The 21,801-nt window shown below is 30.6% G+C and overlaps 1 protein-coding gene across 1 annotated transcript in view; it reads left to right on the forward strand.

Annotated features, from left to right (window-relative positions):
• The first annotated feature begins 1,455 nt into the window (after nucleotides 1-1,455).
• The window catches only part of LOC143203073 (uncharacterized), a 65,592-nt gene continuing 45,246 nt past the window's right edge, over nucleotides 1,456-21,801 (forward strand). Inside the window, exon 1 of the mRNA XM_076415189.1 lies at nucleotides 1,456-1,671. Coding sequence (XP_076271304.1) covers nucleotides 1,642-1,671 — 30 coding nt within the window. The 5' untranslated portion in view covers nucleotides 1,456-1,641. The remainder of the gene's footprint in view (nucleotides 1,672-21,801) is intronic.

Here is a 21,801-nt window from a genome sequence, read left to right on the forward strand (position 1 = left end):
TCACTGATGAGTCATTGATGCCAAATGACTAAGATAAGCTGTATAATTGAACAGTACGTCGTAAATTTGCTAAACAAACAAATGAAAAAACTGTAGTTACAGACGAACGTATTTTGAGATGATTAGCTAATACAAATTAAGGATTATGTTTTAGTCATGATCAACATGTCGTTCCAGGAATATGCACATAGTGAGTGCCTCAAGGGACATTTTCATTAACAATTTCATTAATCGGTTAGGAGATATGCCGCGGATTGGTTAATATTTCAAATCTTGTTTCATTCCATTTGAATATCGACCCGCTCTTATTGAATATTCTATTCTGCATGTTAGGTGGTTAGATGTACGCCGATCATTTTGTCACTTTAGTAAGATATTTACTGAGAATAATTTCTAAAATATATATTAATCAAAATATTTTCTGTTAATTTCTACAACAATGTCGACAGAACCATCTTAGTTTAGCAGCACTCCAAACATCATGAATACATTTTAGTACTTCTTTTACATTTCAAAATCCTGTGCTGGATACCCTAATAGTCACTATTACTGCTATTGACGCCATTGACATCGACAGGCATCTGCAATAACAGTTCTATTCGGCTTTAGCAGCATAAATTATACCTTGCTGATTCTATCATATTCAGTTCAAGATTTTACGGAAATAATAATATTCCTGCGGTGCCGATGGGAGTGGTTCTCCTGAACTAACCCATAACTTTTTGTACTTGGGATTGTCGTAACATATCCACTTTTTATCAAGTGGTATTTTTAGTCAGTTTGTATGATAGCCGTTATCCATAGTTTCAGATCTTCCCCATTGCAAATAGACATCTAGAAACAGTGTGTTCATCAACTGCTAAGCTGTCTCTGCTGAATATTCTTTGAGAGTTTGAACTGGGGTCTCGGCCAATAAGTCCAACAGTTCATTGCCTTCGAACTTTTTAAATCCTCCAGGAACTTGTATATCGTTGAAACTAATGCCGACAATTAGGATACGAAAGAACGAATGAATGTCGAAACTACAATGAAATATAATCAAATATTAATCTTACAAGAATATATGAATTAATTAACTTTTATCGGACTTGGACTGATTTAAATTGATCTAAACCCAATTATATTTAATCTGATTTCTGTGTTACAAGCAAAATACAAAATGAAATTTCAAGCAAACTATTTTCTATCAATCTGTGAAGGAAAAAGAATGCAAAAAACGGAGATAGTTTAAACGATTTATTCATCAAGGGTTTAAAACTAATATTTCTCGACGGGATTAAAAGGCACAACCGGCCAGAGCCTCGTGTCTCGCCCTGTATACTAGACGCGAACCTAATCAAAATACCTATGTAGATTAATCGGGTTCCATAAAACAGCCTTGTACCACGTCACTCGCTACGACCTCTGACTCCTTGGCGGGGAAGTCGCCTACCACGCTGATTATTTCGCGACTCCCAGAGCATGCCGGCCCGTGCAGAAGCCGTCCATCGGTGAGCTGGAGTGCGCGCGCTAGTCATCACCGCCAAGTGATAAGGCGACGGTTCCGAACGTGAGACGATCGAGCACCACGTCGAAGAGATTTCCGAACGATCAGTACGACTACGAGAGGGTGGTTCCTGTCAGTCGCCAAATTCTCTAGCCATGTGGAATTACCGGTGTTTTTATATTTTGGTAAGCTTTATTTATATTCCTAATATTATTTAGTATAATTTGATGAAATATTATTAGATAATTATAATTAGAATTAAATTGCAATAAAATTTATTTCAATATTATAATGTATACAAATATAATAATAATATATAATAATTAAACAAATATAATGACAGTAGCAATTGAAATAAATAAATAAATAAATGTATATATATATATATATATATATATATATATATATATATATATATATATATATTATTAGCAACTATTTTAATCATCTGGCATTCCTACAGACAGAACTATTAATGTTATTATAATAATAAGTACCTTAAATTGAAACAATAATTAAACGTATTATGTGTATAAGTGAATAGCAGGATACTTGTTTTTTATAGCAAATAATAAGGTAAAGTATTCAGTATGATTTATTATTTATTTGTACTGTAATCCTAATATATTTAATTAAAATATTAGTAAACATTACAATTGGAATTAAATCGTATTATAATTTGTTTCCATATTTCCATAACATATAATAATTAAATAAAAATGATTACAGTAGGAACAGAAAATATAGTCATAAACTTATAAAAAAATTTAAAATATATATTAATATATATATTTACTGCATTATTTATAAATATTACATATATTACATAAATGCAATACACTTATAAGAAATAAATTATGATCTGTAACGTATGAATATTATTTACGATTATTTGGTTATTAAGGAATATATATTAATTAATAAAATTAAATGGAATTAGGTCCCATAAGATATGAATTTAGAATAAAGTTTAACTAATTAGACATTAATTTTTATGATAAAAATATCCTTAATTAAATTGAATTATAATTTATTTCAATATTATAATAACAATATTATTATAATAATTAAACAAAAACAATTATAGTAGAAACAGAAAATATAGGTCAGGATATAAGTATAATTATAAGCTTATGAAAAAATATTTAACTTACAAATTAAAATATATATTTACTGCATTATCTGTACAAATTTTATATATATATTTATAAATTCAATACACTTATTACAATTAAATTATAATCTGTTAAATTATTTAAGATTATTTTATTGTTAAGGAATATATATTAATTAATACAATTAAATCGCATTGGGTTCTATAATTTATGTATTTAGTGTAAAACATTACCTTGTATTTATGATAATATCTAGTTATATTTATTATTTGATATCTGTTTGTCAACTATTTTAATCATTCAACAATTTTATTACAATAACAAATAACGCGACCATTAAATATATTTTGTATATAATAAATCAATATGGTATTTCTTTTTTCATAACAAACAATAAGTTAAACTATTCAGGATCATTTATCATTAATTAGTGCTTAGAAATTAATTTGATTGATTACTAGCAACAATTTTAATTTAAATAACTAATATAATGCATGATTTATAGAATATATATATTGTTTTAATTAATTATTCTATTCTATTAAGTTAATAGGTTGTTAATGTATATTAATGAAAATTAATAATATATGCATTTAAAATAAAATACTGTTAACCTCGTTCACTATTCACTATGTACATTACTGAATAATTGTCATTAAATTATATCATAATAATTATTTAACTATTTTTTTATTATTATAACTATTTTATAAAGTTAAATCCATTTTTGTCATATATACACATTTTTATTAACTGTTATACACTATTGTTCCAAAAAAAGGTTTATATTGTAATAAAAAAAAACACTTCAAAAATTGTATGTGTTTTCAGCCTCTTTTCTTTTGTATAAAATTTAGCTTAAAGCTCATTATTATTAAATTATAATCAATAATCAGTAAATTATATAATTTATGAATAAAATTATTTTTATTATTTTTAGAAAATAGTTTACTAAAAATGTATAGCCTGTTACTACTGTTAAAAATTGCAATCATTTATAAGCAAATATTAACATTAAGTATTGTTTACTAAAGATGGACAATTAGAGATATAATTATCACCATCATTAGTCATTTACTATCGGCATTTCAAATGAGCATTTCAGAAAAGTATTTCTTATGAATATTTAGTAGTTATCCTCTTATGATTTTTCTATTAAGTATAATCTTAAAATATAATATTAAAATTATTAATAACTTCATAATTATGACTGGTAGAAGTATTTTTCTAGAGGTTAATTCATGATGTGTCATATTTTCTTTGAAAGCATAAACTGTCTCAGATAGGGCATTTTATTTTAGTTACTCCTCAATACTTTGTTCTGAAACCACTGAATTATGTCCATATGGGTTTAAGCATTTTCTTATAAAACAATATTTTGTTTTATGTTGAGAGGGCAAAACTTCTTTCAAAAATAATTGTATACTGATGGTCAAATAGCTACATTTTTCTAAATTTATTGTGCAGTTTTTATTCCTCTTTATATGAGCCTTTCAGTGCAGTTTTGCCACATTTAGAAAAACCGCAGAGCAAATTTTTAATTGTTCATGTAAATTTAGTCTACAGTTAAGAACTTTGATAACCCTCTGTTGTATCATCTATTAATAGAGAAGGTCAATGGATGTTGACTCTTGGGCCACTGCACAGCTTATCGGATGGCCAATACAATATCATCAGGAACTGCTTCATTCTTTCTGATTTTTTCAATGACCCTTCACAGTTGATGAAGTTAAATCATCAATAAGTTCAAGGATAGAAATCCTAATGCACATAACAGTAATAAAACAAATAATATGTTTCTATATTTATTCTTGGAATGTGATGATACACAGTAATTAATAAGAAAATTAAAATGTTTGCATACATTTACTGAATGAATTAATATGTAAATATAAACTAAATGAAATAAAATAATCCAATACCAACCAATACGCATTAAAAATACTATTAGGTATTTAAAATTAACATAGAAAGTTATCTGGGTTAAGTTCAAATAGTTTATAGTTTCAGTTCCATTCGATACAATGCCCTCTCGTTACTATAACAAAGTGTATATCGATTTTTTCACTCACACCGACAGTACCAGTTAGTTTTATGTTGTTTGATCGGCACAATTTTTAACCGAATGGTATCCTTGTAAAATATATATTCATGCTGAAGAAAAAAATATCACTCCTAATGGTTAAAAAATTACATCATCCGTATTTATAATCGGTTTTGTATACATTTTACCATATTAGTGCAAATATTTCAAATATTTGCTTACCCTCAGGTTATACTTCTTCTGCGCCACTAATTTATGTAATATTATTTTAATTTTAATACAATGTTTGGTGAAAGAATGGTTATATATACCATCTTCCTAGTCGGTTATTATTTCTATTTTTGAAATCTTCCTTAAGTCCATTTTATTACGACATTTTCCAGACTTCCGTCCTTTTTAAATTAGCGTAGTCTTTTAGTTTATCCATCTCATTTTCTCTATAAACTCCAGAACTAACTATCGATAGGGTCTTTCATCCTTATAAATCGTCTCTGCCTTATATTCATTCTACCTTCTTTAAATCCTAAACACATTTTTCACTAATTAATATTATATCCAATTCAGCCAATGCCGCCAAAAAGCATGAGATTGGTATTTCAATACATTGTACAGCATTGGATGTATAAGGTGAGGCAAAAGTCCCGCTACCATTTTGAGTGCGTATCATCTTTGTTATGTTACGTCTAGCTCAGTTTTGCTTTAGCCCTTGTATTGTGTAGACATTCAAATTTTATTATGGAAATAATTTTATGAAAATAATCGTTTCATTATTGCCACTCAGCGGAAATTTCATCCATGGTAGCAGAACTCTTGCTCCACCCGATATAACACAGGCATTATATAATGCACTTGCACCAACTTGATAAAATATATCTTTTGGTACCCCCCCCCCTTTTCCAGGCTGAAACGACCTCATTCGTCGTTATAACTGATATATATAATTAAGCAGTTATAACTTTTGTCCCCATACGACAGTATCCAGTCGTGCGTTAACTCAAGTTCGCGAATCAATAGAAACGCCGGGTCCTCGTGCCCAATAACGGCTGCCCGATCAGCGGGTGCCATGTCCCCAAATTCAACGCAGTAGCAGTAGCGATCCACAGGGGTCAGCTGTGAGGCGGTTTCGGTTTAGTGTATTGGTAAGCCCAGAGGCAGTGCCACATAACCCGGTCCAACTTGTCACTCTAGGGCAAGTCTCCGAGACTAGGTATGCGTCATGCATTCCACCGCCTGGTTTTAGGCCAGAACAAAAAAAATTAAAATTGCAAGCGACATCTATTAAAAAATTGCTGTATTTCGTACTCCATCAGTAACTGGAAGTATGAATTAGATGTGGGAAAGATAACAGACCATATGATCAATTCATCCAATACGATGCTATAATGACTGATCTAATTCTAGTTGATACAGATGCTGAGGCTTTTAGAATTTTTAATGACATATTCTAATGACGAAACGATGAAGTAACTAATGAAGAAGAGACCAAAGTATAGACAACTGACGGATCGCCTAGTTAGTGGATCCAGTTAGAGTAAGTGCACTAGTAGCAGTATGGTATAAAGGCATCTTCTACAGAAATAATAAACGCAAACAGCACAGCTGCGATATCTTTTTCTTCTCTAATTGTGCATATGGAACAGAGGAACTATTTCAACACATACATAAAATCCGTATATTTCGAATGCGTATTTTACCATGTGGTTCTAAAACTTGAACACTGTTTCAGTCTGACATTGGTAAGCTTGAGGTTTTTGAGATTGTGATGAGACGTAAACAGAATTGTATGTTAATATTGGACTGTAAATATTTTTGGTAAATTTAAATTTTTAGTCCTATCAAAATAATAATTATGTAATAGTAATTTAGCACATGCCGATAAACCGACTGGAAATTACCGGATGTCATTTGAACACCGATTAACACCAATACGTAAACAGATTGCTAAAATAGACAAAATCATTTCGTTATTCCATCGAACATCTACAATTTCCGTACAGTACTGCTCGATTAGTCCGTTCTAGATCAAAGGCATTCATTTGATTCATTTATAATGCATGTATAAAATAGAGGACACAATATGTAGCGTATTTACGAGAAAACTCAACAAATTACCGATGATAAATACAAACGGCGTATTAAATGCTGTATTCTTCAGTGAAATAGATGCGACATCCTTAGAATAATAAGAGAAAAGTCATTATTAAACTGGTAAGAACTGTTACAGTGACGCTTGTACGTATGATTTAACAACAACCGGATTATTAAGAAGGACAAGGTCCTGGAAAAAATCTATTTGGGTTGTAAATTATCAATAAACCTTCTTATAAGTATCTTTTAACGTTATTTTCTAACTGCTTATATATTTAATTTGTACCCGTTTATGTTTAAATTAATTATTAATTATCATCATTAGAAATATTATTCAAATTTATTTTTTTACAAAGTATAATTAATTTATTGTAGTGATTTTTATAGCTAAGGCCTTCCAATTATTTCTTACTTTGAAATTGAGGCATAATTAGAACAAAATATAGATATAAAATATAACTTGAAGCTAAATATTTTTATAGAGTCTATTTTAACGGGGGTCTTGATTCCGCTAGAGCGTGGTTGTTATTTTGTGTTTGTGATTATTTATAATTGTGATTGTCCATAAGGTAAGAGTGTAAAATCCGACAAGGAAAATCAACTCAATCACGACAGTAACCAGGCTGGGTAAGACCGAATGGCTTCTGGGATTATCTCTTAAATTGGTTACTTACCAGCCAGTAAGGTTAATATCAAGAAGTCTACCATCTTAAGCAATGGATCCAGTACAGATAAATTCAGTTGATAAATTACTTTTAATATATAAAAATAGCTTCAAAATTAATATAATTATTTATACTTAAAAAACAGTTGGTATCATTTAGTTTGAAGATGTAGAACATATTTAGGATGCTTTTGCTTAGCTTCTATTCCTTCGTTTGACAATAAAACTAAAAGGTCAGAAGTAGCTAAATCATAGTAAATAGTACCTACGATTATGTGTTTATAGTTTTGTGGGATAAATCCAATATTAGCTCCGGATTAATTTATTTCTATAGCCAAAATACTGCCTTTACACCTGGTAGAATAACCAGGAGATGATAGTCTATCGCTGTGATTATATTTCAATCATGATCAATTATTACGGAATATTACACTCATTATACATATATCATTTTAAAATCAAAATATTTAATAAATAACGCAACTATAGTTATAATAATTATCACTTTAGTACTATTTTTCTAATTTGTATATACTGATAGAAAAATGTCATATATTAAATACTGTACTGTATTAATTTTATTATTATTAAATATAATATTATATTAATCTTGATAAATGCCACATTATTGTAATATATTTTCCTTTCCTTCTGTATTTATTTTTTTGAAAATATAAACGGAAAATATATCTTTAGATTATTGTTACGAATATACCATGGAGCATCAACAATACCTCGCCGTACCTTGTTTTGATTTTCTTTATGATATTTATAGATTTGGCTGGCATAACCCTAGATTTGAACACCATAAGTCCTTACTAGTTTCAAATTTGCTACTGCAATCAATATTTGGTGACCGTTCACTCTGAACTGCAAATTTCTGTTCAAATTCAAATAAACTATACTAATTTACAACAGCTTCAATCCGCCTTTAGTGTCCTTACATATTGAACTGTGATACATATTCCAACACTCACTAAATAATGTTGTTTTACGATTATCTGTTGATTAACACCGGATTGGTTTATCTCTATACCCAAAATAATGTCTTTATACCTCGTAGAATAGGTGATAATCTATCGCTGTGATTAAAATTCAATTATGTTCAATTATTAGGGAATATTACAATCATTATCTATATATCATTTTAAAACCAAAATATTTAATAAATAACGTAATTATAGTTATACTGATTATCATATTCAGTACTATTTTCCTAATTTGTGTATACTGACATATAAATGTCATATAATAATTTTATTATTATCAAATATAATACTCTATTAATTCCTGTATAGTATATAAATGTATAAAGCATATATTTAAATGATTTTGATAAATTCCACATTATTGTAATATATTTTTTTGCTTACCTTCTGTATTTATTTTTTTTTGATAATATAAATAGCTGCAACGCATAATATTTCTGTAATAATTTTTAGTTAAGATTGATACTATATACAGATTTCTTTCACAGATTGTTGTTACGAATGTACCATGGAGTATCAACAATACCTCGCAGTACCTGGTTTTGAAATTTTTTTATGACTTTTATATTAATTTGGCTGGCACAAGCCTAAAGTTGAACACCATAAATTCATACTGATTTCGAAATTTATTGGTAAAGCTGAAGATTATTATATACTGACAGAGCTGTATATCTACCCAATAACCAATCCGTTTCTTTATACTTCCGCTTGAGTTCTTCACGTTTTTTAATATGTGGCTTCCACCTGAATTTAACAGCAAGGCTTATGGTTTATTATTTTGTTGTTGAAATTAATATGCAATTATTTATTTTGATTCACTTTGATGTGTCATATTTTACTCCAGTATTTTATTTCGGTAGCATCTGAAATTAAAGGACTGGTCCCAATACATCTCCCTGTGGAACACCTGTTTGTATTTCCAAATGTTAGGATCTTCTTGTTTGAATCTGAAGTATCACTCAGTTTATACATGAGGTGGCTTGTCTGGCTTAGGAATCATAATTACTTCAGCCACCTTCATCAGTTGTAATACTAACCATATTGAATTCTGAAGGAGGCATTTATTAGGTCAATGATCTTAATTTTTAAACATTTTTCCGGTTATAACGGAAGCAATTGAATTTTCATCTTCTTCTGTCCTTTGGTACAGTGTAATGATTAATACTTCATAAGTTCATCCATTAATAATAATATTATAATAACACAATGCTATTACGAATTTGTTGGTTCTAAAATGGTAATAAAAGCGTCATTTGCTATGGTATCTGGTCCCAAAGAATTGCGGTTGCTATGGAATGTGCACTCTTATATAATTAACACCAATACGTGCAGTTATTTAGTGATTAATCGAAAGAGTGCACCAATTTAACTTGTCCTCGTCTTGTATCCTGTGAGACCGAAAGGAAAATCAATTCATATGTATGACGACTTGTACAGAAAGCGAGAATGATTATCAAAATGCCCTGCTTAACAATCAAGGCCAGTTTGGTGATAGTCCACGGAAAAGTCGTGTATTATCGCAGGTAACGCCCGTGTCGTCCGTAAAACCGTTTCGCTTTCACCGACACTCTACTACCAACCTAGAGGCGAGCTTAATTATCTTCTCATATTCAGTCGATTAGCGTGAGGTCGCAACGGCAGCAGCATCCTCGTACGAAACAGCACATCTGATGCAAATATCAAGGTCCGGAGAAGCGGGTCCATCGATTGATGGCTATTTAGGCGACATTCAAGCCCCGCGGATAAGAATTCGTATAAACCATCGAACGAATCGGATTGTTTTGATTTGGTGTTAGCGTATTTCTTGTAAAAATAAACGCGTGATGTCACGGCAATGCAGTATTTTGTAATAGATGAATTTAGGAATAAAACGAAAGTCAAAACAAGAGGTTTTGTAACTGCTTTAATGGTTGAAGCGTATATTTTAAAATCTCAATTTAATATAAAGGTTTTATTTAATAAAATTCTACTAACTAATTATTATTATCGAGTTTTACCTTAGGCATTTTAATAACCAAGCTTGTTTGGCGCAGAGGTAAAGGGGACAGGACGGTTCACTTACTGTTGCGATAGTCGCGGGTTCAAATCCTTCTGGGGCACGGTCGTAAATTTATGTTTGTGATTGTTTAATATTTGTGATTGTCCTATGCATGAGTGTAAAATCCGACAAGGAAAATGATCCCAGTAACGTCAGTGACAAGGCTGGGTAAGACCGGATGTCTTCTGATGATTTTTAGGTTGGTCACTCGCCAGTCGGTAGGCTTAATGACGAGGACCGCGGTTCGGATCCCGCGTTAAACTGTAGGTCCAATCATGATAAGGTATCTTATTTTTACCAACTTGGGTTTTAAAAAGTAAAAGGATATTAAATGATAAGATTGTTAAATTTATTTTAAATACTGTTTTACTCAAAGAAAGAAGACTAGTGGAGCTGCAATACAAAACAACACTGACTGTTATTATCTATTGGAAAACCGACGTAACCCATCTCACTCGTTCATCACCCATTCAGATAGCCTTTTCATACAGTCAGATACGTAACGTTTGTATTATATAACCCCTCTCTCCTAAAGGGATGGTCACAGGAAGGCATGTCATTATCCTGTCTAGATGGCTTATAGATTTAAAATTGTTTTTGAGTATGATGGCTTTGAGGATTTTCAATTCACCTTTTCTAAACTTGCAGCTGCGATGTGTTTGCCCAAACTTCACTTAACTACACCAAGGAATGCTTCGAGTAACTACGGAACCAGTGTCTATAGAACATATATCCGTCTTTTCTTCAGCATAATTAATTTGATACCGGTTAATTGAATGAATGCAAAAGAGACACATCAGACGTAAAAGCTTTTGCCAATATTTCAATTTTTTAATAAAAAATACAATGCAGTCGATACTTAAATTTATTTCACATATTTACTACTGTTTTAGTTGTCAATATCGCAATTTTAGCTATAATTTTAGAAATAATTCCAATAAAATTTTCACAAAAACAAATATTATTTGTTTAGTCAGAATAAATATATAGGAGTACCCGTTAGATGAGCAGTTGACATTTCAAAATGCTCATATTCCAACACTTACTAAATAACATTGTGTACGCTGATATTTCATATATAACTTCGACGTCATACCCATGTTTAGAACAATACCAATGACATAAACAATATTTACAAAATTTAAATATTTTATTAAAAGAGCGAGAAATAATTTTAACTTTACTGTTTATATATATATATATATATATATATATATATATATATATATATATATAAAGTCTCCTTTTACAAAGTATGGGTTTTTCTGAACAGGGCCTAAAGTTTAACGTGGCGTAACGTTTAAAGTGAGCTCAGAACCATAGTCCTCAACATTAAGCCTACCGACTGGCGAGTGACCAACTTTAGAAATCATCCCAGAAGAACATCTGGTCTTACCCAGCCTGGTTACTGGCGTGACTGAGATCATTTTCCTTGCCGGATTTTGCACTCTTGTCTAGGTATTATTGTTGTCGAAATTTTGTTAAAGGCACTAATTTTTTGATACAGAATATAACTCAAGGAAAATATCATCAAGACACCTACAAGAATACTAAACACGTAAAGCCAAGGCAGAAAAAATCTATGGAAATTAGCTGAAAACTACGGTCAAAATAAAAATAGTCACAAGGAAGAAAGCTTCTATTTAGTATTATTCTATTGAACATCTGTCTGTATTAATATTCTATAGTGGTCTTGGAAGATGTGTCAACAATTATTTCTAGATCATCTATAAATTGGAATTATATTAGAAGCAAATAGGTTGAAAATCGCATATATTCGCAAATTTTCGAGAAAAGGATAACTTCTTTAACTCCTTTTTTATAGTCATATTATTGCAGCAATAAATAGCATCCAGTAACAAGTGTTCGTGTAATTTAGTTCTATTTTAATTGGGCCTAAAACTCCATAAGACCGTATGCATTTATTGTATAAAAAATAATAGGTTGCACTGTAAAAACTCATGCTAACACTATTTGAATTCCATATCATTTCTTAGCCTCTTTTTGACTCTAGATTCTAGATTCCTTTTCACAGTGATAAAAAAACGTACAAAATATATTATTTTAAATAATTAATGTGCGAATACAACACCAAAACTTTTTTGAAAGTGAACATTCTAGTCAGCAAATGACACTTTTCAATATAATTTTCACAGCCTTTAAACATAATTTTACAAATAATCATTGCACGATTATTTTTCTTATATATAAATAGTAAATCGACAGGTCCAAATAAAATTATATTGAATTATTAAAATTGGTGGCGAATTCCTGACTCCACATTGATTGGTAAGGATGGTTCGTAAATTTATTGAACAATATATTAGTATTTCATACTCGAGAGGTCACTATTTAATGTGTAATCCAAGATAATAAGGTAATTTGCTGATTCTTAATTTTATTTCGTATTCTCGTATATATTCTTAATTTATGTTGGATTGGTTGGCGCACATGTCATAGCAATTGGATGGTCCTCCTACTATTGTGACAGTCGTGGGTTCAAGTCCAGCTAAGGAATAATTGTAAACTATGTCTGCTGACTTAGTTGGCGCAGTGGTAACATGGCGCACGACAAGATGGTCCTCTTGCTGTTGCAATTGTCATGTGTTCGAATCCTGCTGAGGCATTGTCGTAAATCTATGTTTATGATTGTTCAACATTCTCATGTCGTCATGACCCCAGTCACTCCAGTAACCCGGCTGGGCAAGACCGGATATCTTCTAGGATAATCTCAACGTTGCTCACTCTCCAGTTGGTCGTCTTAATGCCGAAGACTGTTGTTCAGAGCCCACTTCCAGTTAAACCCTAGTTGGTAACAAGAAGACTCTAAAATATTAAACAAAATTTTGTCTGTGATTGTTTATAGTTATAATTAATAAGGCAGGAGTGCAAAATCCAATAAAGAAAATCATCTGAATCACGCGAATAACCATGCTGGGTAATACCGAAATCTTCCAAGATGATCTTAGGTTGGTTACTCGCCAATCATGGTCAGGCCATGATTTATATCCCACAAAAAGAAAACTTAAAATATTAAAACAAATTATTTGCTTGTACTTGTAATATTCCGAAATCCAGATACAATAACGAGAGAAAGTATTACATCAACGCTTAAGGTGCAAAATAAACAAACAAACAATCGAATCCAATTTAAAAACAATTATTTAAAAAAAAAGAACGAACACCATGCGTTGTTTTTTTTTATCGTCAAAGATCGCGAACGCCACAGATAAAAAAATCTACCTGACCGACTCTTAAGCGCTATTTAATCGTACGAAAAATTCACTTAATGTTTCCCATTTTGACTTTCTTTGGATTATATAAAACACTTTTACTAGCGGCGCTGTCTTTGGACTTGGGCCACACCCGACCGAAGTTCTCACGAAGTCGATTGTAGTCATTAACGTCGAAAAAAATGAATGTATAAAGGAAAGTTTCTTGAAAAAAAAACTCATGTGCGTGTTTTTTTTCCTCTCTGTTCTTGTCAAGATATTTCGTTAAATATGAATAATCAACGGGTCAGTTAGGACGACCGAGGTGAATTGTTTTGTCGTCAAAGTCGACCGCGTGTTTTATAGTAGTTAGCCCTGAATTATTTTTCTGAAGACTCGACTTTATTAAGAGTCGATTGGTTCTTGTTTTTTTTTTGTTTTGAGAAAATCGGACGGCTTAGAAGAAGATAATCGATGGTTTTGAAATGCTGAAATAATTCTATATAATTAACGGTTCTTTGTTTCAAGAACGAGTCAATAAAATCCCTTATTTTTGAGAAAAAATAAACGCAGTACGGAAACTATTTCTACTTTAATCGGTTATATAATATTATCGATTGGATAATTATTTTTCATGAATATGTAATTAATTGGATTAGTCAGTTCTTTTAATAGCTCAACTATGTCTTAAAATGATATCAGAAGAAACGAAATGTATGTTAGTAGTTAAACATCTGTTATTGTTGACTTCTCAGTTATATCAGCATTCTAAATAAAATTCTTGGAACTTAAGAAATATTGAACAATCTTTTATATTGATATAAACAGTCCTGTATTTTTTACTCTATAACATAATATTATAGAAACTGTAGTAACTTTATGTTGCTCACATTTAAATATTTTACCATGAAACAAGAAGATGAACACACAGAATTACATCCATTATATTCGGTAGTTCCACAAGACGATATACTGAGTCCCATATTGCATCTCCTATATACAGCTGGCCTACATCTTGACATATATTACAATATTAAAGAACCTGCAATCACACCTTAAAATACCATACCTGCGTAGAAGAGCAATATCAACTCCCAGGCAGAACCATATCAGTTATATTGGCTGAAAATGCTGAAATCCAAGCTATAATTTTATTACAAAGTATTGTTGTACTTAGGACTATTTAGTCATATGGAATCCCGCTATGGAGTGCTGCTAACAAGTCCAGTGTAAGTGTCCAAAATATAAATGTTCAAAAATAAAATGTCATCTGTTATTGTCGATGCTCCGTACTCGCTAATATATAAAATGTCCAGCGGGGCGTCAATAATGTCAAGGGATATTTGTCATTATGTGACAAATATCATTCAAATCAAACCGAAAAAAATCAGATATCATCATCGTTCTTATACTACTAATAGCGATTCCAGAAATGTAACTTTTTGTCGATTCATTACCACCAAATGAACTTGATGTAAGTTGACGTTGTTCTATAGCCAACGTTTAAAAAGTGGATTCCCAGTGACTACTCAGTTGATAATAAAGATTTATTATTTCGATTCTGAATAACAACAGTTTAAACAGATATCCTAATTCCAGGAATGATTTTGAATGAATTAAGGATTTTGGAAATACCTGGAGGGTTATTTTTGTAATATGACCTCTATTATTATCTATATATTATTTTATCGATATTATTATTTTTAACATATTACATGCATATAAGTTTTTGTTTACATATATTACTGCTCATTTTTTTCAAATTCAACTTTATATATACAAACTCTATCTACAATATCTAATGTACATAGCCTAGATCAAAAGCCTAGACCTTAAAAAGCCTATGCACATGACAGTTTTATAATACAGTGTTCATTAATTCGTCTCAACAACAATAACAATTAAAAACAATAATAATAAAAACTAGTGGTATATTTTTAGTGATACCATAACTGATATTACATGTTTTCACCAAATTTCCTGCACCTGAGATCTATATATGTTTATTATAATTTTATAAATAACATTTTATGTTTATAAACTTTAGGAATGATCCAGTTCTATAATATGTGGTATCATTCATTCGTATTAACAATAATAACAGTAAATAAGTAACTTTAATAGTGATAATTTTTATTGGATTAAATCTTTAGTACAATAGCTATTATAAATTCATTTCTTGCTACTTTTCATTTGCATTAGAATCAATTCTTAATCAAGACGAGTTCAGAACAAATAGATCAGTTAATGTGGCTTCACGCTCTTCAATCTTCCGTTTATTCGTTCTGTTGTCAAGGTGCAAGTATTTTGAAACTAAATAGTGCAGCAATTTGGAGTCGTCTGACCTATTCAATTTGATCTTTGATGTTTCTTTCATTTAATCTACCATCCAGATAGACGCTGAGACCTTTCGCTGATTCGGCTTGCGGAACTAGGCAGCCTTCAAGTAGTACAATTTTAGGTTGCTGAATTAACATGGACAAACTACGACGATTGCTATTAAGCTGTATTTTGCAGCCACCAAAGAATTTGCGGATTTTTTGGCTGTGTGTTCTATTACTCTAAGTAGACATTTTCTACCAAATGTTCCAAATGGTGTTTGTTTTGTTACTAAATATTTAAAAAACACAAAAGTTAGATTATATGAAGTAATATAAACGAAACAAACTATAAGAATGTTAAAAATATAGCATTAAGCGATGTTATAATAAAAGCAAGTAATGTTAAGCACAAAAAAGTTAGTTCATGTAAGTCAACGTAAAAGAACTGTATAGAATACCGAGTCACTTAAAATAAGCTATGCTTTATCGACTTTTTATCAAAATCACATAAATTCCTTCCCATATTGTTTATACCATAATAACATTAAATCAAAATATTTTCGGTTTGTTTCGTGGCTTTTTTCGAACCTTTTGACACGCCACGCCCTAAAAATAAAAGAAACCCGGACCGTCTTGCAAAAATATTGAAAAACTGATGATTACGAAGCACATTCGGGATGCTTTTTTCCCCATTTTTGCATCATCATCAGAAGGCGGTGGCCAGCATCCCGGGATTCACCTTGACGAGTCGAATATAGATACTATAAACTCAGACAAAAGCATGTTAATCAGCCTCGCGGACAAATAAATAATTCTATGAATTATCCGAAGGTTCCTACCTTATAATTGTACAGTATTCGGTATCTTACTTCACATCGTTTACATAACGTTGTTCTTTATCTATTGTTCTGTCTGATAATGAACAGCGTCGTTTTGTTTTCAATGTTAAAATTGTGCGTTATTACATAACGATATAAACAGTGTTTTTGTCCATAACTGGCGTGTTAAAGATCTCGAAAAGGTATACCTATTCATAGACGGGTTCATATATGAGTAGCCTGGGGATCGCTTTCACTTACAAACTTTTTTCGGGTACCGGATATTAGACGGCAACGTGTTCGAAAAGTGGTTCGACCCGGTGATGTCTATATCAAAAGTTGAATAAGAAAATGTGAGGAATATCGATTGTGTAAACATTGTCTAAATGTTTATTACCTAAATAACGAAATAAACATCTGGTTTCTGACCTACATAAACTTTGAACTATTCGAATATGTCACATATGGTTCTATAATGGTATAAATATCCTAGAAACATAATTGGTTCATTTTTAATATGTTATTCTGAATCTTCACTTATTGTTGTATTTTTGGAGGAATGTATAGATTCTATAGCGATGCATAAAAACCTTTTTTTTTATGGAGAACGTGCTTATTATCTACTTGACAGTAATCAGGGGAATATTACAATTATTCTTTTTAAAATACTTGGATTATTTGTATATTTTTGTTGTTCGAACAATATTAATTTTTTTATACACAATACTATTTCGCTCTCAATTCAGTGGAGACACTCGAACGCCCTTGGTCATGAATTCGAATCCTTCTAGGACATGGGTGTTTTTAATGTATGCTAGTAGTTACTAGCATACATTAAAGTTGTCTATGTTCCGATATAGACTATATCCTAGTTGTCTCAGTAACCAGGAGGTATTAGAATTGATCTTTCCTCCTTTGGACGTAAATTTGGTGTCTCCAGGGACTGTGGTTTTGGAAAGAACGTTAAGCACTCAGTCCAAGTCGAATACAGATATCTGTAAAATGTTTTATTTAACTATCTTTTAATAAAATAAATTTTTTATGCGTTGTTCCAGTAACACTAGATCTTAATGTGTTTATATTATAAAAATAGTTTTCATAATAAATGACAACAGATCTATCATTTTAATGTATAAGAAATCATATTAGAACCAATGATGGTAGCAAATGTAAACAGTAATAGCCCACATAAAAGATCTATGAGCATAGCTCTTAATATTAGAACTATTTCTATTATAATGTTGATATAAAACATCTCCAATATTTGTGGTAGATTAGATATTATGAATGTCGAAAGTAGGTTCTAGTAACATTTACTACGAACTGCTTCTATGTTTTGTGTTGAATTGTTATTTCGAATATTTTTTCTATACAAGTAGATTCAGTATTTTCTATACAAGTAGAAACAGCCCTATTATGTATATTGTATAAATGAGTTTAAATTTATGAGAATCCTACTGAAAATATATTATGTAGCGTTATGTATCTATACGTATTCTTTTTTAGTTTTTAATTGTTCCAACATAAGATATGTTTATGAGAATCTTCAGAAAATTAGCAATTAATAGATACAATAAATAAATGGACCATTTATTTTCTTCGTCAGAGCAGGACAACTAGAAGATTGTTCATCAATGCAAAGACTTTCAACTAGTTTTCTAGTTTTCTAGGCAGAGAAAATGTAATCAATAATTATATGAAATCTACACAGTTTTAGATTGTTGTTATTATTATTGTGATGTAGTAACGAATAAACGAAAACTTACTGAAATATCTTTGCTTAATTAGTAAAACCGTTTCTGGCTTCTTTCAAACCACCAAACTCTTCTCGTACATATTAAAATATTTTTGTAAAATGCTTCTGCTGCAGTTCATACACTTTATGGGTCAACTTCAATATGAATATCATGTAATTTTACTAACAGACATCATACTGTAGAAAGAAGAAAAAGAGAATCTTTATATATAAAAGTACCTTTAAAACGGATAATTTCCGTTCTGTTCCTTTATTTTCAGCACAGCAACACACAAGAAAATTACTTTGAAATGTACTAGCCCCTTCATGTATATAATATTAAAATATAATTTGAAAAACTTTTTAATAATGGTCAAGAAATAGCCTTTAAACACTTAGAAAAACGTTCTGAAATGATGCTATTAACTCAAGCCTTCTTACTTTACTGTAGTTCAAATGTACCTGATACACTTTATCTGCTAAATATATAATTTTTTACCGAAATTCTGGTCTGCTGAAGCTTTTATTGTGTTTGGATCTATATAGACATCAATTCCGTCAAATTTTCTTGCAAGTAGTTAGTTGAATTTCCGTAAACAAAATTAACTCCTTTTTTGGTTTTCTTTCTTGAAATTTTGAAATTCTGAAGTGCTTAACAATCAGCGGTCAAAAAACAAAAATGTAGAAGTTTGCACAGTTTTGCATAAAATGAATTCTATCTTCTAGACTTGTTGAATAAATATAGATATAATGATTTTTACAACAAAATGATTGTAGTTTATATATATTTTATTACGTATAAAGGGTTTGAAATAAAAACACTTTTATTTCACTTAAAAAAAACAATTTGATTTATGGAAAGGTGTGGCGACTGTTAAACGATGAGCACAAAATGATATTGAGAGTACAAATCTATTTTTAAACGACTTCAAAAAAGGAGGAGTTCTATGTTCGACTGTAAATATTTTTTTAATGTATGTTCGCCGATTTCTCCGTCAACTACGGGCCGATTTTCAAAATTCTTTCTTATTCTTTAAAATTCTTATTTCATTGCACCTCCGAAGTAGACCCGTTGGAACCAAATCAGGACCTGTAGGGGTGAAGAAGAGAAATCGAAAGGAAACATCAAATTTTTTGATACAACGATTAATAGGTGCATATTTTATTTTAAAACGTTTTCTTTTGTTTGTTTTCTTTGACATCATTCTTAAACACACATGAATACACAGGGACATATCAATCGCCCAATACAACATCAATATGTCAATCAATCTGAATTAATATCAGTATTATTTATCAATTTTGACTAATCATTTTTATCATAATTTTCCCTCTCTGGAAATGTTCGTTCCATAATTTTCATTATTGAACACACTAATATATGTATAAGTGAGAAATTTAAATTTTAAAATTGTCTTAGTCGTATTTGCTTGATCTGTCACCATGTGGTTACCTCGGCAATAACAAGAAATAATTAAATAGATGACCAACAAATTTGCGACATGAGTCACATCTAGGGTTAACCGAAAAAAAACCTGCATAAATATTAAAACCCCATCTGTTTTTTAACAAGTTAATCATCTCCAAGAATCGACGTACAACGGGCTTAATCATCCGCCTCCCACTAATCGTAATAAATCGATTTTGATTCGAATCACGGCCGACAAACGGTCATCAATATTTCCTCGTCGATTGTTCCTGCAATATCTGTCTGATTAAATATTTAGTTTACTGGGTCTCTTGCTGTTACGCAAACCGTATTGTTCATTGTTGAGATAACGCCGCGAAAATATGTAATGATCGATGCCCATGACTCAAGAACGGTTTTGTGGGCCTCGAATTCGGTCCGAATATGGATCTGATAGTGTATATGGGTTCGATGTATTGTCTTCGTTATTGTGATGTTCCAACCCACAATTATTTATATTTTTAAATCAATTAAATGCTCAAAATGTTCAAATAAAATAAATTAAATTGAGTTTTGGATTGAAAACCATCAATTAAGAATCAAGGTGGTATAACAATTCTTAAAGAGAAACGAATGACATATGGTACTATAATTGAAAGCAATCTTCTTAGTTATGTCTGTCTTAAAATATTACAAAGATTATTTTTATTAAACGACTAGCGACCCGCTCCGGCTTCGCACGGGTGCAATGCTGATACTAAATTAAATACACTACAGAAAAAATATGAACGTTGTATATAAAAACATAGCGGCCCGCTCCGACTTTGCACATAAAATATATATGCCTATGTCACTCAATGAAAACATGATTAAAATCGATCCAGTATTTTTGGTTCATTCATTACTGCCCTTGGCCTGCACGCATTAAATTTGGAGTAAAACAATTCCTCTTCCCCTATACTTAACTATGAAGATTTCCTGCTATCTTTGGAATATCTAAATTCATACAATTTTTATTACATTACACATTTTTAAACGCAAATTTTAAATTTGTAATATCTCCGAAAATATTTGTTTAATTTACATGCTGTAAGGAACCATATTGATCTATATTAATTGCACACTGTATTTAAGGTACTTAATTCGATAAGGATTAATGCCGTATTGCTTAAAATAGCTTCGTAAATAAGCCATTTTCTCACGTAAAAAGTAAACAATAAAAATGGTTAATGTGGGTTATCCCTAAAAGATAAACATATACCATCGCGGACTTTTTTGTAGACCTTTTTATGGTGTACAATACTGTAGTACATTAATTTGATCTAACTCGTAGGGTTAGGCAGCGTTTTTGCTAATTGCTAAATAAGCCTAAAAAAATAGGTTAATTTACGACATCACGTTAGAAACCTCTAAAATTAGCAATGTTGCCTTAGTATATTGTGCATGTATTATACATATAAACCTTCCTCTTGAATCACTCTATCTATTGAAAAAAACCGCATCAAAATCCGTTGCGTAGTTTTAAAGATTTAAGCGCACGTAGGGATATAGGGACAGAAAAGGCGACTTTGTTTTATACTATGTAGTGATTATGATATGATAATTCGAATATAATAAGTATATTTAAAAAATTCTTTGATATATTTTAACTTTTAACCAGAATATTTTTTAAATCTGCTTCAATACTAAAATCGATATCTTGAAAGATAGAACAGTAAATTGCTACCAAAATTACAAGCTATTTGAAGCAAATAATGTTTTATTGGGAATGTACCAATCTTTATAATTTCATCAAATAAATCTTCAAATCTTCAAATGTCTTTTCAGGTCAAAATTTCATATGGTGTTTTTGAAACATAACGAATAATCAACAAAATGAAAGA

This window comes from Rhynchophorus ferrugineus, unplaced genomic scaffold (genome assembly GCF_030347505.1).
Source record: "Rhynchophorus ferrugineus isolate W39M unplaced genomic scaffold, kcgeb_rfMv2 rfM9, whole genome shotgun sequence".
NCBI classification, from domain to species: Eukaryota; Metazoa; Arthropoda; class Insecta; order Coleoptera; family Curculionidae; genus Rhynchophorus; species Rhynchophorus ferrugineus.